This window comes from Pholis gunnellus (genome assembly GCF_910591455.1).
Source record: "Pholis gunnellus genome assembly, chromosome: 15".
Taxonomy (NCBI): Eukaryota; Metazoa; Chordata; class Actinopteri; order Perciformes; family Pholidae; genus Pholis; species Pholis gunnellus.
In genome coordinates this window covers 4260284-4284827 of record NC_136542.1, presented here as the reverse complement: position 1 = coordinate 4284827, position 24544 = coordinate 4260284, and the positions used below count along the sequence as shown (strand labels likewise).

The window sequence follows — 24544 nt, the reverse complement described above, 5'->3', positions numbered from 1 at the left end:
GTCCACCTGATGCTGCCTTCACTGGTCACGGTTCTACTCGTTAAACTGGTACCTCAATATTAATAATAATATTAATAATAACAAGTACAATGTCAATGTCTTCAGACTACTTCATCTATGTCTACTGTCTTTTGTCTTAATTCTGCAATTAATTTCCTATTTAATTATAATAATAAAACTGATAACACTACAACAACTACTACTACAACAACTACTACTACTACTCCTGCTACTACTACTCCTGCTACTACTACTACTACTGCTACTACTGCTACTACTACTACTACTACTACTACTACTACTGCTGCTACTACTACTACTACTACTGCTACTACTGCTACTACTACTACTACTACTACTACTACTGTATTTTGTATACATATATATATGAATATACATACATATATATATAATATATATATATATTTAAATATATAATTTAATATACACGTGTATATATATTATATATATATATGTGTGATGTGTGTTCCGATAGCACATGAAGGCACCAGTAAACGGAACGCCCACCTCGTGCCAACCTTTGACCAACCAGCGTTGGAGAATCAGCTGATTTTGTCACATGACCGCCGTTAACACGCACCTAGCCTCTCAACATAACAGGTCTAGAGAATACAGTAGCTGGGAGTGTAAATAGTCCCCATTTTCGGGGGAAGCATCACAAAGAAATGAGTAAGTAACTTCATTAAATACTCTCTAACTTGTTATTGATTTATGTGTGTGCCTGCCAGCTGTTACGGAAGTTAGCTAACTTAATGTTTCAGCTACAGCCAGTCAGCAAGATTCTGTAGCTAATGCTAAAGCTAGCTAACTGGAGACATGAAGGTAAGTTAGCTGTCAAATCTGAGAAGAGACGGTGGAAACATTGACATATTTAAAGGCTTATTTAATCCCGCTGACTGAGCAGCTCACTGCACAGCTGTTTTGAATTATTTCTCAACTTTCGTGGTTTGTTTGAAAAGACAACTAAAGGTAACGTTAGACTTGCTAAATAACAAATGAGTTGTGTAACGTTATCTGTAAAACATCCCACCTCTATGATCTTGCCTCTGAGTGACGTGAAGAAAATATGTAAAATATTGTTAACAAGCAAGTTCAGTTAACTATCTTTAGTTTTACAAAACAAACAAATAATAGATTATGATATTAAAAGTGTCTGAAATCAATTTTAGGGAGTGATCACATAAAATATATGATGCTGTAAATCATATAGCATGGGCCAATGCAAATAAAAAGACATAGCAATACTGTATAAAATGAATGAAATATTTAATCAAACTCCATTATACATGTTCACTGATACTGCCATACATGACTTACTGTGTAGAAACAAATCCAATGTGCTTACCCAGAACCAACAAAGCCCATTGTTTAATAAATGAATGTCTCTAAAAGACAAAGACTTTGTAGATTATCATACCACACTAATCATCTGTAAAGTAAACAACACATTAGCACCGGCATGTATCCAAAAGTTGTGAATGTATGATTATTTGCAGATTATACTTAGTGTAAACAATTATCCTTCTGTACATCTTGACTTTATAATCACACAATATATGCATCTCTTTGTTTTGTCAAACTTCCGATTCAGGTGAGGAAAGCTCGAGCGTCCTCCTTGGCTATGTGGAAGTAACGTTGCTGTTCCAGTTGTGACAGCTGACCCAGTGAAAGTGGCCATGCATCCCTTCGGCCGTGAGGCTGAGACCTCTCTTCGGGACTTGTTTGAGTACTTCAAGAGGTGTCTGCAGCATGGAGAGTGGGAGTTGGCCAATGCCTGTGTGCCACAGCTGGTTAGCTCAACGGGAGGACTTTCAGAAAACCTACGAGACATAATCAAAGCCATTGTCTGCCATCCTTACAATTTAAAGTGAGTCGCGCAGCCGCATGCTCACAAGACATTGTGAATTCTTAGATAAATCAAATGTAAGGCAGTGTTGTTATGAGTCTGCAAAAGTCCCAAAACCAAACCCTTATATTCGAGCTGTGGATTTAATGACACTGTGTTTATTTTGCAGATGGGAGTCTGTGGGCAGTCCACACAAACTGGCTTGGTTTTGGCTTCAGGTTTTGGAGAAATGGACAGAAGAGCAGGTAACACCATGAAGAATCCGGTATCGCAGCTCGCTCTATTGTGCTTATTTGAGTTACTCTTAAACGACATGTTTAGTCACTTCATCCTCCAGCTGTATGTTGGTATCTGAGAGCATCTCTGTTTGTGTTAACTTAACAAAATATGTCTTGGTCAAATCTTTTGTCGCGACCAGAAACAAATGTGTTCTTTCACATCATTTCACTGTGTTGTGAAATGATGTGACAAAATAACTGGACTCTTGTTTACGGTCCACTTCAGGTCCCTCTCGACGTCAGGAGAGAGCTGGAGTTCCTTCTCCTCCTGGAGGAGTTGGGCTCAGAGAGCATACCAGACACCGTTCTCAAGGTTATTATCATTTCATCTCATGTTGTCTGCTGTTGATAATGAAGTTGTAAAAACTAGATAGGAAAGCATTTACCTTTTTGAATGAGATTGAGACAAAGCTTTCTGTTCACACAGGCTAAGTGTGCTGAGATTAACTTGATGTGTTCTGTTTTACATGTTGTGACTATAGACTGAGATCAGTTATCTTTCAGCAGGAGTTGCACACGGCCTTCTTGGACACACAGTCTGAGACGAGAGCTCCAGAGGGTTCCAGCTCAACAGATGCGGCTGTTGAGTCTTGCCTGCGGACCTTATTGGAGAAAAAGAAGCCCAGACTCGCCCAGTCTTTAACGCACTTCTTACAGGTAGAGTCACGACAAATTATTCATATTCGTAGAGTTGAAATCAAACTTTTTCTAATTGTTCTCCTCCTCCTGCAGGACGAGTCATGCGCAGAGGACCACACTCTGCAGCACACTTTCATCCAACACCTGATGAAGGTACTGGGGAAACCGGAGAGAAGGCCGGAGAAGGTGGAGGAGTGGGTGGAGGAGATCTACGCCGTGTTGTCCGTGATGCCATGGAGCTCCGGACGGAGCGGCGGGCAGCTGGAGGCGCTGTGTGAGGCGCTGTGGGCCGCCAGAGACAAGCCCCTGAAGGAGGAGAGGATCCTGAGCTCGCTGCTCCGCCCCCGGAGCGATGCCCTCATCTCTGTTTACTGCTCCGCCGCTTTGAGACTTCAGAGGGATCATCTGCTGAGGAGCGCGCCTGATACACGAGGTAGTCCGAGTGTGTTCAGCTCCGATAATGAGAGAAGCCCGTTGATTATTCGGATACAAACAGGTTGTGGTGCCGCGTAAACTTCTCTCTCCTTCGATTCTTGAATTCATCAATAGAAATTGAGCATTATTTGATGTGAACATGCTTTAAAACACATGTTTCAGTCTAAACGTCCGATTTGTCCCTTTTTAAGTTATCTTCATGTTGATTAGTTAGAACAGACTGCTTTGTAAAATAGCCGTAAATGTTCCAACTTCCTATAAATCACTTCCTCCTCTGAGCTGTTTTAGGAGTCAGGTTGTCTCTTTCTATTTTATAGTACCAATACGAATATAATATATTTTACATAACCATTTTTTTTTGCCTTCTGTGCTTCCAGTTTCAAAGAGCAAACGTTTGCATCACTTCTTTTCCTCTTTTAATCACACTTCTGCTTCTGTGGCTGCGAACGCTCAACAGATTTTACTTAGTGTCTGGAAAACGTTACACGTGACATGTTTTCTTACTCCTCTGCAGTTTTGTTAGCGTCTACATAGATTTTCTTTCATTTATTTAAAGATCTGTTTGCTCATAATGTGGCATTAAACCAATAGTGGAGATTGATGGGCGGTTGATGGTTTAGCTTGTATGTAATGATGACATTTATTCTTCATATTTGACTAATGACACAAATCAAACTTAAATCAAGGAAAACCGTAAAAAAGAAGAAGACACAATGTTGAGCAATTGTTTACCCCTAAATGCCTCCCAGAATATCTTATTTACAGAGTCTGTGTAAATATGACGATGGTGAAACTAAGTAAACTTTGTTTTAACCAAACTAAGTAAACTTGAAACAAAGTAAACTTTGTTTTATCCGCCAACATACAATTTTATTGATACAAAACTCGCAATATTACAGTCCAGTCCAGGAGGAAGATGGACAATTCAGGATCGGTTTTGAATCCTTTTGAAATAGCATTTCTCTCCATCTGTTGACCACGGTTGACTCTTGTTTTTGCTCGTGCTCCATCACCGTCTCTTTTAGCTTTGTGTGCCTCTCTGTCGGCTACAGTCGTGGCCGTGGACTTTATGTTTTGGGTTGTTTGTATGCCCGTACCTCCTTGCATCCTATTCTCGTGAACGCAATATTTAGAGGAATGCCGGGATGGAATTTCTTCAAATTTGGCACAAACATCCACTTGGACTCAAGGATGAACTGATTAGAATTTGGTGGTTAATGGGTCAAAGGTCAAGGTCCCTGTGACATTTGATCACATGGATGTAAGGTGCAACTTGAAAGGGTGGCAAAGGCGTGTGACCGCAAGGTGGTAAATCAAGTTTTTGTTCTACAGTTAATTATGTTCTTGTTCTCTTTGTTGATCTTTCTTCATTATCAGCCAGAACCACACAAATTAATGTCAAAAATATAATTCTCTGAAGAAAAATCTCTACCTCCCTGGTAAACGTACTACTCACTGCCAAACGTTGCCTGTGAAAATGTAATCATTATTTAATTGAGACTCTTTCATAACCATTTGAAAACCCGTTGTTGTAACTTGAAATAGCCTGTTATGGATCGTAGTACTCAACTTGTTTCCACTCTTATCATATCGCCCTCTTAGTGGACCTTCCTGAAGCAGAGAAGTTGGCCCTCAGTTTATGTTGCCACAAGGATCGTCCATTCATCTGGAAGACCATTTATTTTGAGTGCCTTAGTAGTGGAAAGCACTTCCTCGAGCAGGTCCTGGTAAGTAAACCGCTGGAAAACTAGTCAAACTAGTCAAACTAGTTTTGTTATCAGATTTAAATTCCTTCAAGAAGTAACAGAGTGTACACAGTCTTCTTTCAGTAGCATCACAACTCTGTATTTTTCATAATCAGCACTGGATCGTGATCGTCAAGTGAAGTTGGTTAGCGATCACATGTGATGAAATGCAGTAATGTAATAAGATTGGTTGCTTCCTGTAGGTTACTGCACTTGACCTGATTAAACACGAGGACTTTTCTCAGCTGAAAGACTTACTGAGGTTGGAGTTCCAGCCTTTATCTCGTCTGCTGTTGCTCCTCGGGTGGACTCAGTGTCGCCGTCTGAGCTCGGCTCAAACGCTGCTCAGCATCCTTCACCGAGAGCAGGTCAGACGTCATCTCGTACCTCCACCTCTACAGCTATTTTACAGCTATTAAGTGTCCTTTGCTGATACACTCTCTTCCTTTTTAGGCCCCAGCCAATGACTCTGTTCTGCAGGAGTTTTCTGATCTTCTGTCCACTCAGCTTGGAGTACTTGAATGGTGTAAAGGCAGCAATCCGTAAGTATTTGTTTCACCGGCATTTAACTCCATCTCAATCATTATTTATTGTTAATGTTTACGTCTTTTATAACCGTGTCTGTGCAGAGGGATTTCCATGGATGCATTGCTGGCACAGCTGCACACTCTGGACAATCACTCTGCCCTCTATATTCTGCATTCTCTGACTCCTTTGGCTCAGTTTGAGGAGCGCAAGGTACTGGATCTGCTGCAGCAACTGCCAAATTTACCAAGAACAGGTCAGCATCGTCATCGTCCTCTCTCTTGTTGTCTCACATGAATGTTTTGGGGTTGACTGCCAAAATTGTATGTTCAACATACCATGGCAATAAACGGTTCTGATTCTGATTCTGATTCTGAAAAGAAAAATGTAATTTGTACTTTTCCCTGCAGAAGACAGCGAGGTCGTCAATAATCTCAGCTCTGGTGTGCAGAGGAACATTGTTTTGTTCCAGGGCTTCTGTGCCATGAAGTATGCCATCTATGCTCTTTGTGTAAATGCACATAAGTACTCAAATTGCACCGAGTGTGAGCCTCTGCAGCAGCAACAACAACAGCAACAGCAGCTCTCTGAAGCAGAAGTGGACCAAACCAAAACCCCGACGTCCTCAGAAGGTACGAAAGCTGTCTTTCTTTTCTGCGGTGAAGATTCAGTCTGATAACGGATGATAAAATGGTTTCCTGTCTGATAATTGAAGCTAATTATAATCGTGTTGCAAAATAAGTAGACAGTGCTGTCTTCATGGATAACCTGTTTAAATATAAAGTATTTAAAGTTAGTTTTGGAATGAGCTTTTATCAGCTTCTCAAATAGGAAACTATACTTCAATATCTTTGGGTTTTGGACTGACAAAACATTTAAAGACATCACTTTGGTAGAGCTGCATATAAGAACCATTGTATGTTAAAAAAACAGAGCGGGGTGGGGGGGGTAATATTCAGAGATACAATTCTAAATATCCAAGATTAAAGTTGGAAATTCACAGAAAAATAACAACAAATTTGTGAGAAATAATGCAAATCTGATCTGAGATTATAAAGTCACATCCTATCACGTTGTGAGGTTGGGTTAACCTCATCACACCACAGACGAAGCCAGTAAGCAGGACGTGCCCCGTGCACACGCTGGTGTGGAAGTGCACCGTTATGAAACGTGACGATGACTCTTGTTCGTTGATGCACAAAAGCTATCGCAGCATCCAGATCATTTTGTTTCGTCTGATCAGAGCAAAGTCTGGATACTTATGATATTATGGTGATTCTGGGCTAAAATCACGAGTATTTCCTTTCATTGCTAAATCCGATTGCAAAGTCTAATTTGATTAGGTCATCCACTGCAGGGATAATACACAGCAAGCGTCTGTAGTGGGAATACGAGCGTGGGAAGTAGAATCTTGTTGTTTAAAGCTGACAAGGTTGTCTTTGTTTATCGACCTTTTCTTTTCTTATATAGTTCTGAACGACAGCCTGATCTTCTCCGTTTGTTGTGTTTTCCAGGTTACCATGAGCTGTTCCAGCACTACCTGTCAGAGTGTCAGCTCTATCTGGAGGCCGTTCCTGCCATGTTCCGCCTGGAGCTCCTGGAGAACATCTTCTCCCTTCTCTTCCTGTCCACCGCTGACTTTTCCCAGCAGATCCAAAAAGAAACAAACTGGAACCAGAACACAGGGAATGTCACTCAGTCAGAACTTTTAGCGGATACAAGAAACACAAATGGAGAATCGGGAACCAAGGCAAAGACGGATGAGACTGAGTACAGCAGGAAAGAGAACGAGAAGCTGCGTTCAGGTTCACCATCAGCAGCCCACCGTAGCCACCTGGAGCTGGGGCACTTTATCCAGGGCTGCAGGGGGTTTCTGTCCGACGTGACGGCCATGACGGGTTTCCTGAAGCTGCTGAAAGAAGGCTTGGATGGCATGTGTGTGCTGGGCCACGAGGGCCAGGAGGCGGGAGGAGCACTTCTTCGAGAGGCCGAGGCCGCGGAGAACCTCGGCTGCTCGGTGACGGCTGAGACGTTCGGGCCTCGTCTGCAGAAGTTGTCCAAACGCACTGCAGAGGCTCAGTGGAGGCTGCAGATCATCACCAGCAATCGGAGCAGTGGAAGTGGTGAGATGGACAAGATATTTCTTTAGTTCTCTCTGCATGCAAGACGTAGCAAAGGAAAATCAATATTTGACTGGTGTCTCATCTTAATGTGTGTGTGTGTGTGGTCTTTCTTATTGTTGCGTCAGTGCTGGATGAGTTCAGATAGAATTGTGGCATTAAATCTCTCTGTCTTGACGGTAAATTGACTTGCAGGTTCAGAAAGTCCTCTCCAGATATCAGCGGTCAGCTCTCCCGTCACTTCTCTGGGACGCAGCAAGAGCTCGAGCCTGAGGAGAAGGAAGAGACCAGGGAGACGCGCTACAGAGAGACAAACCTCAGTGGAGAAACACAATGGAGAAGTTAGCACGAGTGCATCAGGTAACGCATACACAACAGCCTGTCATTTACATGACTTAAATCCAGGCTTTTGTCCTCCAAAGTTGTTGTTTTTTAAAGCCTTTTGTTATTTGTGTGGCTTTATGAAGTGTTTATTTGTCCTTTGTCAGATGGTGGAGGAGGGACGACAGGTTGTGTGGAGTTGGAGGTTTGTCCATGCGGAGGTCCACACAGCTGGCTTGTCCCCGCCATGTTGTCCCCTCCAGAGTCTCTACTCATGTCCTGCATCCACCGAGGAAACTTCATGGAGGCTCATCAGGTCTGTGCGGCAAGCTGGACTTTTGTTTTGCAAAACCTATTTGTTTTTTAGCAGCTTAAAAGTCAATGTTCCTCATTTTCATACACAAAGTACATTTTATGCTGTTGCTACTAATAATATAATATTACTACCACTAATAACACTTCCCACAACTCTTATGCTTACTGCCTAATCATGCTTTAGGTAAACCTTTATTTTCCATCTCGTGGCGTCTCTGCAGGTGTCTCTGGTGTTTGATCTGGAGGCGTCTGCCTGTTGTGGTGAGCTGGTGTTCATGGAACGCTACCATGAAGTGCTGGTGGAGCTGGGACGGGTGGAGCAGAAGATGGAGAGCCAGTCCAGGTCTTCATCCTCATCCTCCTCAGAGGGTTTGGGGACAGCAGCTGTGTCGGGGGCAGGAAGGAGTCGGCTGGGCAGCAGTGGGCTATCAACCCTGCAGGCCATCGGAAGTGCTGCTGCTGCAGGTTCGACGTCTTGTTTCCTACTTTAGCAGAATTAAATCGTCGGCAACACGGACCTTCATTCCTCCCTCCAAAGCTGCTCCCCCAAAAATTATCATTACGAACGTAAACAACCAACATGGCTGTTGTCAGTAGCTGTCAAGCTAGCAGCTTGTGAAAGACACTGGTGACGCACAATGAGTTGAATGAAATTATTGGTCGGGCTTATTACAGTTCTGCGCAGCCAGATATACAGGGTTTACATTTTCAATAGTTGTATTACCTTTTGTCATGCACAGGAGATAACTCAGGATCTGACTTGTGTGTGTGTTTTTTTCCCCCGCAGGAGTGGCTTTCTACTCCATCTCAGACATAGCAGACCGTCTCCTCAGCACCCCTGCTCACCCGATGCCCTCACTGGAGGACGGCTACTGGCTGAGCCGCTGCACCTCAGACCCCTCTGGCCTCCTTTACACACTGCTGGAGGAGCTCAGCCCGGCAGCCATGGCGGCCTTCGACCTGGCCTGCTGCCACTGTCAGCTCTGGAAGACGTCCCGACAGCTGCTGGACACCGCGGAGCGCAGACTCGGCAGCAGCCTGGAGGCTCGAGGTATGCGGTTTTAGTATTAGGGTCTTTCTTGGAATAATTTTTTAGCAATCATGAGGATTTATGTAGATGGTGCAGGTTGCAGAGCAGATTTTCTTGAACATGGAAATTGAAACAAGACCAACTACAGCGTCATGTGTTTATTAGCAGCTTTGCACATGTAGTAATTTGAATCCCTGTCTGCCTCCCCAGGAGTAAGAGTTGACCCCAAGGTTACACATTCTGAGGGGATCTGTGGATTTCCTGTTGTATTACAGCAGATCAACAAGATCCTGAATCATTCTGCCACCAATAAGAGCTCTGTCAAAACAGGTGAATACAAATATAGACAAAATAACTTTCTGGACCAGAGATTTAATATGAAAAATGAATGAAATGTGCATAATTGTTTCTTTGTTACGGATCCTCTCTTGTTCATAGAAGCTGTTGGAGAAGACCAAGTCTTCACCAGTCCATTTGGTTGCTGCATCCAGGACGTGCTCCTGTGTTGCTACCCGGCCCTGAGTGAAGAGTCCATCGCTGCTCGGCTCGGTCTAGCTCAACGTTTGGAGACCACCCTGCACGTCTTGAGCACCGCTACAGATGGCACAGGTCGGCTCAGTAACCGTGGACGTTCAGATGCCGTTTTGGTAGTCAGATGTTGAACTGTGCATGTCAATCAAATTGTTTTATTACACTTGGATCCGTTGTATGTTTCCGTAGGGATTTGAGCGGATCGTTTGTCACGTCTTGTGTAATGTCAGATACAATTAGGTACAATCTTAGCTGTACCACGTTAGCATTCTGTGGGAAAGTCTGTATGATTGATGATTACCTCTCGTTTTGAACAGAGGGCAGCGTGGGCAGCGCTCTGCTGGCACAATTGGTTGAACAGGCCAGTCTGAAGCAGTCGGAGCTCGACGCCCACCCCGTGCGCTCCAGCATGAAGCAGCTGCTTCGTTCTCTGGATCAGCTTTGCCCCTTCGAGCCAGGCGGAGATCTCGCCAGACCAGATTACGTGCGCAGCTTCCTCGACTACGTTAACACACTGGCATCTGTGTTAGTGCGCAGCCTTGGTTCAGAAGGTAATTTGTCTTTGAGGAGCTGATGTGTTTTGGAAAGAGGCTGATCTTAAAATACAACCTCTAACAACAGCTCTTTAAAAGTTTAAATAGTTTAAGAGCATAGTGCTCAGACGTCACTATCTCAGTGTCCCAGTTGGTACTGGAGGTGCTTAGTAATATGCTCACTTTTTATACCAAACTACAGCAATTCTAACCTAAATACGGACTTTACCGTGAGCCAGCAGGGACTCTTCTGCTTGTTACACCTGGTTTTATTCTGGTTTGCCTCTCTTACGGTTTCTCTTAGATCAGAGCAGCGAAGTGAAGCTCGGGAATCCACTGCTGGTGTTGCTTCAAGCCCCGTTTCAGCTCTTCTCCTACCTGCTGTTTGACAGACAGGTGTCTCCTGACAGGTATGCACCGTCAATGTGAACACGCGTACATAAGGCTGCAGTTCTTGTTAAGACAAGTTCATTCATTAATGATGGTGTGAAAGAGGAGATCTACAACAAAAGTGAAATTAGTTAAAAAGGAGTGGTGTGAAGGCGACAGCTTAGTTAATTATTTCATGTCCTGTTTACTCCCCAGAGTGCTGTCCTTGCTGCAGCAGGAAGGCCTGCGACTGAGCGTCCAGCAGGTGATTGTCCAGCGATGCTGTGAGACTCTGCCTGTGTGGATCTCCTGTCCAGCTGATGACGGCGACTCCAACCGAGCCAAGAAAGATGACGGAGTGTTCGGCGTGGCCAGTTTGTCCGTCCTGCTCCAACAGCACGCTCAGGAGCACGTGTCGACTCTGGGAATCGCAGAGCCTCAGTCTGAGCCGAGCTCGGAGTCTGAGGACTCGGTGGAGGACCTCTCCCCTACAGCCACCAACCTCTCCACCTCACCACCATCCTCTTCCTCCTCCTCCCCCACTTCCTCAAGCTCATTCCTCCTCACACCGTCAGCTCTGTCCTTCCTCAAGTCTCGCTCCCCTTTACTGGCCACACTGGCGTGTCTGAGTGCCTGCAAAGGAGAAACCGCCCGGACACAATCCTCCGGATGGTCTGGCTATTTCCGTAGCAGCCGCAAAGAGGTTGCCCTAGATGGAGAGCAGATTTCTCGTGAAGCAGATAACCTCCTGAAGGAGTTCCCTATTCTCCGGTCCTACCTTCACACTATGGCGGAGCCGCTGCTGGGCGCCTTGTTAAGTGAGGGCGAGGAGGGTTCTGCCGGACTAGGGGCGGATGTTTGTGGGAAACCCGTCGTCGGCCTCCTGCTGTCTGGGCCTCAAGATGAAGTTGCCCAGGCCGTGGCTGCTGAGGCCTTCCAGCAGGCTCTGTCCTCCAGAGACCTCAGCAGAGCCCTCAGTCTGTTGGAGCTGTACGGGCAAGGCTGCAGCCAGGAGGGGGCGCTAAGAGACCGCCTACTGGCCTGTGCTGCCTTAGAGGGTGAGGCATGATCAGACATGATGCATTTTAACAGAAGGCAGCATATTGGAGCTCATCTCACTTTCGTCTGTAACAAACACATTATTGTTGCCCAGCTACATGTATATGCAGCACGTACATGTAGTCGCTTTACGTTGATCAACAGCACATTTTATATTTGTTATAAACAATTCACGTAATTTATTAAGCAAAAATGGCAAACATTCACTGGTTCCATATGTGCAGATTTACTTCTTTTCTGTGTTTTACATCACTGTAAATATATATGCACAGTACATTTATATTTGGTTTAGAACAGATCAAACACATTTAAGACATTACCTTCCAATTTTGTGTATTCCTTAAAACAACATATGTTGAATGCAGCAGTTACTTTACAACTGTTATCAATGTAACTAAGATGTTTGCTGTTCTTGTTGTTTATCGTCAGATGGAGACAACGGTATCGGTCAGCTGTTCCGCGTTCGGGATGCTAACCTTCGAGCGCGCGTTGCCCTCCAGGCTCTGGAGCGCTGGCCTCTGTCCGCCTGCCTGGAGCTGCTCGAGTTCTGCCTCAACGACCCGAGCACGGACACCTCGCTGAGGACGGACTTGGAGCTCAAGAAGAAAGAACTGGACATCTATCACTGGGTAATTTTATAGAGCTCAACTGAGACTAAGTGACCTGTTTCTAATCTCCAGAGGAATCTATACAGCAAAGTAGTCACGCAAGCATTCAAACCAAGTAGATGCATGTAGAAGCTGTCAAAACAACAGGAAGGAAAGTAATTGTTGATATCCTAATGATAAATATACACCTGCCCTTGAAATCAGGCTTACTTTTGGCTGACTTTAGTTCTCGTCTTGCACGTGTGTGACCTTTTTATCCAAGTTTGGCATTCACTACATATTGTTCTTGTCTGGTGTTGACACAGTTTGTCATGAGTAGACTGTCATTTGACATATTTTGAATTTACATTGTGACACGTCAATTGTTTTCTTCTTCTCTTGTCGCAGATGCTGAATTTACAGCCCCGGTTTCCTTGGGCTACTTGGCAGGAGCTGAGGACGGAGTCTAAGACAAACTCTGAGTCACTGTTATCTATGATGGTGGAGGCAAAAGTAAGTACAACACACCTGCAGCTGTTTGCTCAGTGCTTCTGGGAACAACGTAATCTCTTAAACACATAATATAAATCATCTATTAATTCTTTGCAGGAGTTTGCTCTTTGTGCACAGTGGGTTGAACTCTATCCGGTATCCGACCAGCTGAGGCTGCAGCTACAGACTGAGCAGTTGCTCCATCTTCTGGAGAAGGGACAGACAGACGAGGCTTTCCAGGTCAAGTCCACTGAACATCTGGTTAACTTTAGACTGAAATCCATTTTAGGCTTTAAAATAACCTTGTTAAATTGGTCAGGGATCACTAATTTGATCCTGAGTTCAGGCAGATGCTTACAACATACTCATCGTTGTGAATTTGTACTCCTGTAAGTAGAGGAAAGAAAGCCTTATACGTGTTTAACTAACATATTTAGTTACTACTGTGACAGTGCCTCTCTCTTTTTGTTAATGTGCTTCGTATCTTACTTATTTTCTTTAGTTACTGGAGGGCCTCTCAGACTTTGTGGTCGGCTTAGACGTTTGTGAGCGCGCTCTGGACCGCCGCCCCGGATTGGCAGCCTGTCACTTCCTGGCTGACTACCTCACTCTGCATTTCCAGAGGCAGGTTTCTCCAGCTCGCCGACGTCACATCCACGCCCTCCACTTGGGCTCAAAGGTCTGTCAATGCTGCACCAATGTAATCCTTAATAGTATTTAGTGGTGATTATCTGACAGAGGATTTAATTCATGCTGTCTGTCGCAGCCATTTTCCTTTTGAGAGGTCAAAAGAAATCCTCAGGTACACGCCTAATACTTTGTGATTTTAACATATGTGATTGGTGCCCATCACGTGTGCTTTTCACTGATTTCATGCAGCGTTTAACTTTATTCAATATGTCAATGAGCCCACTTATGTAAAGGATCATACACTTGACCTCGTTTTCTCATTTAGTTTGGCAATCTTGTGACAACGGATGTGTGTGTGTGTTATTCCTTCTCCCTCAAAGCTGTCCTCTCTCTGCTGCCAAATTCTCCGAGGCTTTTTCTTTTGGCAGCTCACAGTGAGATATATTCATGCTGTTATTTCCTCTCGTTTAAACTACTGCAGCTCTCTCTATACCTGCCTCAGTCAAAACTCAGTCTCACATCTCCAGCTTGTTCAAAATGCTGCAGCTAGAAGTTTTACAGAGACCATGTTGCCCCAGTCTTATCTTATAAGCAAGTATCTTTATTTCCACAATCAAGTTGGTATATGCTGAAGCTTTATATTTCCTCTTTTTAGGAAATGTTCCATGTGAAAGGGTCTCTATTATATTACAATATAATGCTATTTCTGATTAAGGAAATGTTTTACCGTATGGTTATCTAGCTATGTGATCTCCAGATGGAGTCTCTGAAAGATATGAGAAGCAAGGTTTCTGTCTTGGCCAGGCAAGCGCGCTTTTGCACTAAGTGAGTGCACTTTATATAACACTTGCAACAGGATGTAAATCCTCTTTTTGAATGTGTAAGCGGTTATTTCCTATACAGGAAATCAAGCTTATTACCTTATTTGATGACCAAGGGTTCTGTCTTTCCCAAACAGGATGTCAAGCCCTTATTCGGTCCTAGGATGTGCAATGTGCATGTCAGCATAATAAAGCAGTTTTCCATGATACAGGTTTTGACAGTCGTTGCGACATTATTTGATATTACACAACACCAGTAAGATTCCGAATTGATTTTAAGATTTGACTTCCATCTCACTATTGTGATGGAAGATTTCTATGTTTAATCGGGAGAAGAGAGTTTTGTTCACAAATCAATAATGTCTTCAAAAGATTCAAAGTTGTCTTGTTCTGTTTATTTCCTTGCAAGGGAAGAATGCACCACAGATACTCAAGTCAGTAGTCTTGTGCTGAAAGCTTCAACGAAATACAACATTCAACATACTTTTATACATGCAGAGGTCTACTGAGGTTATGCCCTAAATATGACTCCTACGCAGGGAGTGTTCAGCCTGGTGTTATCTGGTTCATGCAGGGACACTCAACTGTGAGTCAGTTGTTGTTTCCATGTTCCTGTTTTCAAACTGCCCTTCCGAGGAACCTTCAGTTTCATAATGAGCTTGAATGCCTTCCTGTTTTTAAACTTCCCATCTGAGGAACTTTCAGTTTCATTATGAGCTGGAATGCAGCCTTAAATCCTTCAGACATAACGGTGACTGCTCTTTCTCCATTTTCCCTCCATATCTCCATTCCAAACAACTTATCAATTCTGAAAATGTTATAATTGCGCAGAGGTATTATCTTCTGCCACAGAGTGATACGGCCAATTTTAAAGTCCTGTACTCTTAATTCTTCAAGTATTCAGCAAATGACAAGATGAGTCCGAGTCAAACATGTTGGTTTCATACCATTAAACTGTGCTTTTGCTGAATTGCTCCATATCTTTGGTTGTTTTAATATCAGCGGATGTGTTTCATCCTCCAGGTGTTGCTGACTTTGCCTCCAGCGGCCAGGCAGGAGTACTTCCCCCTGCTGTCGGAGCCCCTGCTGATGCTCGAGCAGCTGTTGATGAACCTGAAGGTGGACTGGGCAGAGGTGGCGGTGCGAACCCTGCGGAGCCTCCTGGTTGGTCAGGAGGCCGGCTTCGGTGCCGAGGACATCGACAAGCTTCTGGCCGACTACGCCGGCAAGGCCCTCGACTTCCCCTGCGCTCCGAGAGAGAGGTCTCGATCTGGTCAGTGCTGAGTGAGCTTTGTGTGGTGCCATTTAGGTAACATATTTGGAAAATGATCTTTAATAAACTGTTCTTGGCTTGGAATCGAAGTTTAAAACCCAAAATGTGTTTGTGCTCCAAAAGATATTGTTGTTGGGACAAGTTCAAGTTCATATTTTAGCACAGCCAGTTACCGGTACCACAGCAACTCGTGCCAAAATATATGACTGCTTGTATTTCAGACTCTGTAATCAGCCTCCAGGATGCGCTGATGCAATGTCCTGCTCAAGACAGCTGCTCCCTATCTTCCAGTCGAATCGAATCTTCAGCAAACTCGGCAGGTGAGACTTGTTGCACTTGTTCAACAGTAATAATACGATACAAATATTGATCCTCGACAGAGAATTTCCCTGCATGGAGAGTCTCTGTTAAGGGATTATACGTTCTTTCCCCAGGAAACATAAATATTGATTTAAAAAAATGGTAATTGAGTTATTTGTTTGATGGCGTTTCTTATGCGAGTGTTAAACTATTGATTGAAGTTCCTGGTTTGAAACTTGTGGATTTTCTAAATGATTTCTTTCTTGTGTTTGATTCCAGGCAGCACGCCAACACACACCTCCTCCTCAAACAGCACAGACAGAGAGAATGATCGAAGCTCCGCGGGGAGAAAACGGCGCTCGTCTGCCAAGTTCCAGCCTCCGGACCAACCACCGGCCCGCAAAGACTGGGTCCCTGACACCAAGCGGGACGTGTGCATGGTCTGCCAGCGTGAGCGGTTCACCATGGTGAGTGGGGCCAAACACTGTTGTCATGAGTTACATTACCTCACATTAAGTTACCTTACCTCTGTCCCGTAATATTTCCCAACCAAATGAGCGACCTGTTGCTTTTTCAGTTCAACAGGCGGCATCATTGTCGGAGATGTGGCCGTCTGGTTTGTCACTCGTGTTCAGAACATAAGATGTCTGTCGATGGCCGCCCAGGAGATGAAGAAGTCAGAGTCTGTGACCAGTGTTACGCCTACTTTCACCCAGAGTAAGACTCTAGATTTAAGTGACGCAAACCTCAAATGAAAACTCTTTTTTTTTAGCAATGGCAATATCTAGAAAGAACACAAAAATGTGAAGGTTTTAATTTACAAAAGAAATCAGACATGTTACTGTGTTTATTTAATTTATTTCTTTTTTCTTTTTTCCCCGTGTTTAGTTCTGATGATGAGCTGGAACCAGCTGAAGGTAAATTTAAATAAAATCAGAAATTGCATGTGAACTATTTACTGTGATTGAGAATAAAATGTGTCAAGAGAGGATGTAGGCTTGAAGAAGTGCACCGGCCACTTGGAATATCCAAAATGAAGCCATTCTCAAATCAGTGATGTGTGGAGGCCATGATGATGATTATGTCTCTCTCTGCTCTTCTGTCTTTGTGCAGTGGCTGGAAGCCCCGCGGCCACAGAGGAAGCTCTCGACGGGATGCTGCATCTGCCTGAAGTGGTCCAACGACGGATCCAACTCAGCACAAACCCTGCAGAGAACCAGCTGCTGCGGAGCGAGTTCTACTACGAACAGGTCAGTCATTTTCAACTCATTGCAGGCGACTTGCATTAAGTGCACCAACCTGTAATAATATCCTTGAATGCTACTCTACTTAACGTTATGGATTATTTTACGTAGAATTTCTGACTAAGTGCAGTATAACGAGCCTAAAGTTGAGTTTATTTCTAGCATTTGACATAGTTGACAGACCACTATACTGTTATTCAGTTGTCTTACGGTTGAATTAACCTACTAAGACTAATTATTGTGTTTTCCTAAAACTCCAAGGCTCCCAGTGCGTACCTCTGCGTGGCAGTCTTGTCTCTGCACAATGACCAGACGGCATGTGGTCATCAGCTCATCAGCCACTGCCGATCTCTGTCTTGTAAGCTGACCAATCCAGAGGTGGACGCCTGCCTCCTCACCGACATCATGCGGCAGCTGCTCTTCAGCGCTAAGATGATGTTTGTCAAGGTTGGCCGCAGCCAGGATCTCGCCTTATGTGACAGGTAATATGTTACCCATTTATTTCTGTTGTTAAGGACACTGTGCCATCAGTTATATGGCGGGAAAGTGAGCGTGAGACGGATGAAAGGAGATTCACTTCTATTAGATATGAGTGCGACGCTATGTCTGGCTGTGGAGGAAGGGTGAGGGTTTAAAGCCTGGGGGTTAAACACTTAATTATTTCCTGTCATTTTCTTAAAGGCCCTGCAGAGCCACACAGGGCTTTTCATTGACTCTGCTCACCTCAAATTATACCTTTAGTCGGGTTGGAATTGGCTGCAGCTATTCTAGGAATGCCACCAAACCCTGATAACAGAAGTCTTGCAAGAAAGAAGGAGTGGGCTGTCAATCAAGTGCATTCTGTACATGCCCAGGCAGTGTCAGAGGAGGTAGCATAAGTGAAAACACCTGTCGTGTTGACCATGAGTACGTAGAGGTTTTAAATCAGCATTAACCTTCAGGCCTTTTCCCACAGAAGACATTTTGACATGTGACGGTAGGAAAAGCACACCTGTTTTGAACAGGGACGATGCACAAAGAGCATTAACCTTCTATTAAACAAGGAGATAAGTAATGTACTGGGTCTCTGCAGATTTACTGGGCACGTAGGTAGAATAATAAATAGTAAGATTAGACTTTAATTAAACACACACAAGATTATAAACGAGATTAAAATCTGCAGGCAATCATTTCCGTTTATAGTCCGAGTGCTATCTTGGAACCCAGCTTCAATCGTCTGGCAAAGATTTAGCTTTTATTGGCTAAATAAAATTAGCTTGTGAACCGGCTTCGTATCTCAACTGCAACTCCAGTCTCGCATCTCAAGCTGCGAACTTTAAACAACGAGCAGTGCTGGGAAAAGGAAGTCTTCACCGGACCACCAGGGATATATCCGCCGTCAGACCGATAGCCGATGAGTTCAGGGAAGTTTTTATAGCTAACATTTTAGCAAACATCTTTGTTCTTACATATCCAGCAGACACAGAGCAGCAGTACCATCACATATGAATTTTTGGCCACCCGACTGATATTAAATCCAATACTCACTCACTCACTCACACTCTTTGGCTTCTTGATGTTCAACTTAAGAAAGCTGCGGCTGTAAAAGCAAATCAATGAGCTGAAGTAGACTTTGATACATTTCGAATTATGGATATGATTGATTTTACACAAATATACTTCAAGACCCACACAGTTTTGCTTCCTCTTTTATTGTGTTCTCTGTTTCCACAGTTACATCAGCAAAGTAGACGTGCTCAAAATTCTAGTGACGGCCAATTACAAGTACATCCCGTCTCTGGATGACATTCTGGAGACTTCTGCTGTCACACGTCTCCGTAACCAGCTGTTGGAAGCGGAGCACTACCAGCTAGCAGTGGAGGTGAGGCAGTTGGTGGTTCATTTGTTTTTTTAAAATTATTTCACAGTTATTGTCACAGTTCAATCATACACCCACCTCTCTCCAGGGCTCCGTTTTAATAAGTTTGCCTCTTGTAAGATTTCCGTTTGGCTTCTGAAAGCTTGAATTTGTATATCCCCGTAGTAGAGCACCTTGAGGTTAACATTCAGTTAGTTAGGCAGCTCATTAAACCACCCGAATCAATTTAATGATTCAATGAGATAAATGCAGACATTTAATTCCATCGCTGTTCTTATTGAGACTGGTTGTTTGGCTGCTATGCCAGGTGTCTACCAAGAGTGGCCTGGACCCTGGCGGCGTGTGGCAGGCCTGGGGGATGGCATCTCTCAAGGCGGGTAACCTTTCTGGAGCGAGGGAGAAGTTTGCCCGCTTCCTGAAGGCTCCAGTGGATCGCAACCAGCTCAACCTGGGTCCCTTACTGCTGCAGGAGGTTGTCCAGCACCTGGAGACCACTGTGCAACCCGGTCTGGCCACGGTAGGGAAATGGTGGCAGTGTCTCTTGTCTTTTATCCAAGCAGCATCTCTGCAGCGGTTGGCATGTCAGATGTCTCCATTATAGAACATCAATATGTGCAAGTTTCATTTCCCAACTTGCATCTATTTGGCACCACACACACATCATCATTCTCAAATACTAATACATAAATCACAGCAACTATAAAATGTCCAGAAATCATTGGTGAATCTGCTCGCTTATGCGCACATATAAATCCTTGACCTGTCGTGCGATGTTCGTGTTGTCTGTGTGTCTCCGTCAGTCTCTTGGTGAGGACATCTTGGCGTCCCTGCGGGAGCTGGAGGACGCCCTGTGCGAAGCCGGTCCTGTGGATCGACCAGAGGGTCCGACACAGAGAAGCAACCTCCACCAGGAGTGCCTCTACTACCTGAACACATACGGCACTCACATGGCACTCATCAGCTTCTACATGCGTCATGACTGCATGACGGAGGCTCTGACGTACCTGCTCAACAAGGTGAGACGTAGTTGTTGTTGTGAAGAGCATTCAGGCACGCTTTGAGGTTTTAATCAACCCCACTTCTGACTTTTTATACATCTCAAATCTGGCTGATGTCAGCCTCAACGCTGTCTAATCAACATCAATGCAGTAAAATTAGATTTTAGTACCCCGTTTGCACCAAAGTAAGGTTTAACAAGTAGCAGTGTACCGAGTGTATCGCTACAGTACAGACATTGAGTAAGCAGACCACAGTACGACTGCATCTTCTTGTTTGACGCATGTTTTTCTGCTTTCTCGTGTGTCAGGAGTGCCCAGACGAGGTTTTTCTAGAGGGTGTGTTGCAGCCCAGTCTGGAGCGGGGGCGTCTCGGCATGCTGCAGGGCATACTGGAAAAACTTGACCCTGGCCTGGAAACTTGCAGCCGCTACCTCATGGCCTCCTGTCAGTTCCTGCAGCGGCGGGGATACTTCAACACGCTCTACCAGCTCCAGCAGTTCATGATGGTTAGACTCTTTAATGTTCTTTTATCTCTTAAATTGTCATACTCTTTTGAGATTTTAGAAAGGTAAAAGAAAGACACATTTTCCTGGCTTTACCGGAAATCAGAGATTCATGCTCTGTGCCTTAGCACCAACTGACTAAAAACAGGCCTTTAGATTACATTATGAATGTCCCAAAATGTCCCTGTTGTTAAGACGAGCACCATGTAATTACTGATTATAGTTTAAACCAGCGGTTCCCAACATTTTTCTTTTCTTGTGATCTCTTAATACGAAGCAATGTCTGAGGCCTCAAGAGGTAAAACTCTAAAATATCTAAAATAAAGCAAAGATGAGAGACAAGTTTGATAAATATACAATTTTGTGAGTTGTTTTTTTTCCTGTTATACTTCTTGTAATTCGGAAAATGCTGTTTACCTGGACAGGATCAGGTGCGGGCGGCTATGACCTGTATCCGATTCTTCACTCATGGAGCCAGTTCGTACCTACAGCTGGGTGAAAATCAGGTATGTCTCTCTTTATGACTGCGGTTTTGCAGTTTGCAAAACTTTAAAAGAAAACAGTAACTTAAACATGACCGTGACGTTGTACAGCGCTGGTTGGTCAGAGCCAAAGAGCACCTAAGGACATACCTGCAGGAGCAGCAAGGTCGGGGAGCTGTGAGGAAAAGATCTCCGGTCAACTCGTTCAGGAAGATGATGTCGTCCAGTGACGTGTCCAGGTTATTCAATACATCCTTTAATTTACATGATAGAAATAAATCAACACGTTTTGCCTTTTTTATTATTATATTTGATTCACACGTTTGCTACCTATCAAATAGACTCTTTATTTTTTTAAAGTATGGACATCTTCTGTCTTATTTTGTCAGGCATATGAACACAATTGAGCTTCAGCTGGAAGTGACCCGTTTCCTCCAACGCTGTGAGTCGGCGGCCTCCTCTAAGGAGCCAAAGACCAGTTTACCTTCCCTCAAGTCCCCCGGATCCACTTCACCACCGACACTGTTTGGGGGAAGCCCCATGAAAGTTGAGGTTGCCTGCAAGGTGAGGTTCCAGTTGTATATATCGCAGTACTTAAATTAATAATCTATAATCCACTTTAGACAGATTAAGTTTGTTAAAGTGGCACACTGCTGACGTTATTCATAAGTTAAACCTCTGGATCAGAGATCAAGGAGTTATGTGAAAAGTATAAATATATATATCAAGGCACTATTAGATATTTGTTTAAAGGGTATTAACTCCCAGTCATGGATATTTAATCCAAAGTCTTTGAATGCATTTAGTTTCAGTCTCTTTGAACGAAAGCATTTGCAAAGTGAATATATTATAAACCTCAGTTTTATCTTTTTGAGGCGTTAAAGGTCAGACGTTTTTACAGGAATGGTTTTTAACTTAAACTCATTATGAACACATGTGTGAATAATGTAAAATATTAAAGGCCTGATTGTTTTCTGTGTTTCATGTATATTATCGATATAAGAACATCCTGTCAATCATTTATCATAAAATGCGTAATATGTCTTTTGTGTCTTTGCAGGTGATGCTTGGAGGAAAAAACATAGAAGAAGGTTTTGGCATTGCATATAGAGTCATACAGGTATGTTGTGTGTGTGTGTGTGTGTGTGTGTGTGAGGAGACAAAAGACAATAAAAAATTGGACAGAAGATTTAACGTGAACATATGTTCACTGGTAAGCTTTTATCCTCTCTTTCTCGCTCTCTTCCTGCCTCAGGACTTCCAGCTGGAGGCCCAGGCGGTCTACGTCCGGGCCGGCCAAAGGCTCGTCCGCCAGAGGCAGTATGGAGCCGTAAGGCAGCTGCTCAAATGTGTCGGTGAATCAGGCGCCGCCACCAAGAACGACTGCGACGCCCTCATCCTCAGCTGTGTCTCCATTGCAGATAAGGGACCAGCTGATGTGAGTACGGACAAGGAAGAGACGCGAGTGTACTTAGATAACTAATCATGACCGTGACTTGGCTCTATGATGTCTTCGTTTGTGTGTTTATTTGTGCTAAGTGCTTGCTGGCAATCTCCAGCACATTGGTCATGAAGACTTTTTGCTGTCCTTTTATCTGATTTAGGCCAAAGAGCTGGAAAGTCTCATTCTGGAGACCAAGAGCACAGAGAGCAAGGTAGTGTGTCTAATGTTATTATCCCCTGCTTGACACTATCATGGTTTTTCTTGCCTGAGGCTGGGTTTTTTTAATAGACATAGAAATCACAATTACCTCGTTCTTGGGTCACTTTGGTATTCTCGTTGTGAAAGTCATACTTAACCTAACTCTCATCACATCCGTCCGCAGATCAAAGCCTACCTGGTGTGCAGTAAACTGAGACCAGCGTACCTGCTGGCGGTGAAGCTGGAGCCGAGCCGAGCCGGCCCGTTGGTCCAGGAAGTCCTCCAGGCCGCCGAGGGAGCGCAGGACTCCGTGATGCAAAACATCTGCGGCCAGTGGCTGTCTGAACACCACAGCAAGTCCTCTCAGCAGCGCCAGGGCCGACCCAATGCCAGGTAAAGGCATGACGAGGGATTACACCGACAGCACTTGAAAACAATTGAGCCCCAAATAAGAGGATCCAGGGTTTCTAATGTTACACAGTTATAGAAACGCGGGGGGGGGGGGGAGGATTAGTAAACTTTCAGATAGATTTGACTGCACATTGGGTGTATCAGGAGAGCAGCTGTTGCACATGTTACATTACATGCAGATTATTATAATGATTGATATACGGCGCACTTTACACTCAGTGTGTGCTGAGTAGTGGATGTGGGCCACGGGAGTCAAAAGGATTTTGGTGTCTATGCTCAAATTGAGTTGTTAGAAATACGTTTTTTAAACCTCCCAAGAGTTTAAATTCTCCTCTTGCTGCAGCTATGAACAGCTGTACGTAGCTTTTAGGTGTGGTAACCATTGATACCTGCTGTGGTCAGAGGTGACACAGACAAGAAGCTTTCAACGGGACAGGTCAGTGAAACACGGTTTCTATTTCAGTGAAAGCATCTAGAAACCCTGACGATCACTTTCTCTTAATGTTGGTGCAGCCTTCCTGTCCGTAAAACTGACAAATCACCACCGTGCTTTATTTCCATTCTGGAAATAGTTTGCTGTACACTTTTTGAGAGGGAACAATGTCGCTGAACCGGAGTGACAACTACCACCGATACAGTCGTCGTTACACAATATAAACTCATCTAAGAACTCAGTATTTGACTCAGATTAATCTCCTACCTCAGCCAAAAGGGAAAATATCTTTAACTGACTGGAGGGCCTTTGATAAATGTGTTGCCTGTCTTTTGTTTATTTGTATTATTTATGTGTCCTTCCTGTTTCAGAGTGTGAATTTAGACGTCAATGCAATTAGATGTCCTCCGCCAAGAACGGTACATGTTTAAACCTTGTAAAAACTGAAAAAAGGAAGTATCTTGTTTTTTGTAATCCTGATGAAGCTGTTTACCTGTTTTACCTGATATTGTATAGCACATTTTAAGGCCAGCTTTCAGCGTATATTCCCTTTTGGTAAGGGAAATTAATATCAAACAGGATTTGAGGTATTTTGGGGCATTAAAGACGGTGTTGAGAAATTTACAAGAAAGTCAAAGTTTTAGGGTGGATACAGAAAGGGACCCGTTTATAGATCATGTTATTGGGGAAGTTTGATTTGATCCAGAATATGGACTCATTAGTTTTGTCTCTGGATGTCTAGTTTCATGTCGTCTCTTGTGTCTCCTGAGTGTTGCTAATTTTAAATCATGCTTTTCACTTTGTTCTGGTGGGAGACCTGAAATATCTGTTTGAATAATATAAATCCACAATGATTAACTTACATGGATAATCAATCAATTAATGTTGGAAAAGGGATTTCACTTTTGCCATATTTTTCTGTTGTTTAATTTTGTTTTTGCATATTTTGTTCACTAAGAAACACCCTGGCCAACTCAAGATAACCGTGCAAAAGCATTGCCACCACAAAACATGTTTTCAGTTCATTTACGGGACAATCAACTGTGTTGCTGAAGCGGCCTTTTCAAGGATACGACTCTTGATTACATGGTCACGGTCTTCTT

The 24544-nt window shown here is 43.8% G+C and overlaps 1 protein-coding gene across 2 annotated transcripts; it reads left to right on the top strand.

The window, feature by feature from the left end:
- The first annotated feature begins 591 nt into the window (after nucleotides 1-591).
- Nucleotides 592-23082, top strand: zfyve26 (zinc finger, FYVE domain containing 26). Of its 2 annotated transcripts, XM_079175448.1 has the most exons (43): nucleotides 592-690; nucleotides 1613-1888; nucleotides 2037-2112; nucleotides 2372-2458; nucleotides 2653-2802; nucleotides 2878-3217; nucleotides 4822-4946; nucleotides 5168-5332; nucleotides 5418-5506; nucleotides 5594-5745; nucleotides 5900-6121; nucleotides 7004-7612; nucleotides 7805-7969; nucleotides 8098-8246; nucleotides 8467-8710; nucleotides 9033-9296; nucleotides 9486-9605; nucleotides 9714-9884; nucleotides 10124-10357; nucleotides 10644-10749; nucleotides 10925-11766; nucleotides 12197-12396; nucleotides 12763-12867; nucleotides 12964-13086; nucleotides 13349-13525; nucleotides 15321-15570; nucleotides 15792-15890; nucleotides 16150-16337; nucleotides 16448-16587; nucleotides 16759-16787; nucleotides 16984-17120; nucleotides 17376-17596; nucleotides 18828-18975; nucleotides 19280-19489; nucleotides 19773-19988; nucleotides 20279-20476; nucleotides 20899-20979; nucleotides 21067-21194; nucleotides 21345-21519; nucleotides 22016-22075; nucleotides 22211-22393; nucleotides 22560-22610; nucleotides 22782-23082. In XM_079175448.1, exons 2-43 carry the CDS (start codon nucleotides 1698-1700, stop codon nucleotides 22992-22994), a joined length of 7833 nt encoding a protein of 2610 aa, XP_079031574.1. In that variant the 5' UTR covers nucleotides 592-690; nucleotides 1613-1697; the 3' UTR covers nucleotides 22995-23082. The 2 variants fall into 2 exon arrangements, with proteins under 2 accessions (XP_079031574.1, XP_079031573.1); XM_079175447.1 differs by lacking the exons at nucleotides 592-690; nucleotides 1613-1888; nucleotides 2037-2112; ... (5 more) ...; nucleotides 5418-5506; nucleotides 5594-5745 and having other exon boundaries at nucleotides 5906-6121; nucleotides 9717-9884.
- Nucleotides 23083-24544: the final 1462 nt, after the last annotated feature.

Coding starts and splice junctions, on each gene's coding strand:
- zfyve26 (XM_079175448.1), top strand. CDS start 1,698: ATGCATCCCTTCGGCCGTGAGGCTGAGACCTCTCTTCGGGACTTGTTT. Junction 7,970..8,097: donor AGTTAGCACGAGTGCATCAG/GTAACGCATACA, acceptor GTCCTTTGTCAG/ATGGTGGAGGAGGGACGACA. Junction 12,397..12,762: donor AACTGGACATCTATCACTGG/GTAATTTTATAG, acceptor CTCTTGTCGCAG/ATGCTGAATTTACAGCCCCG.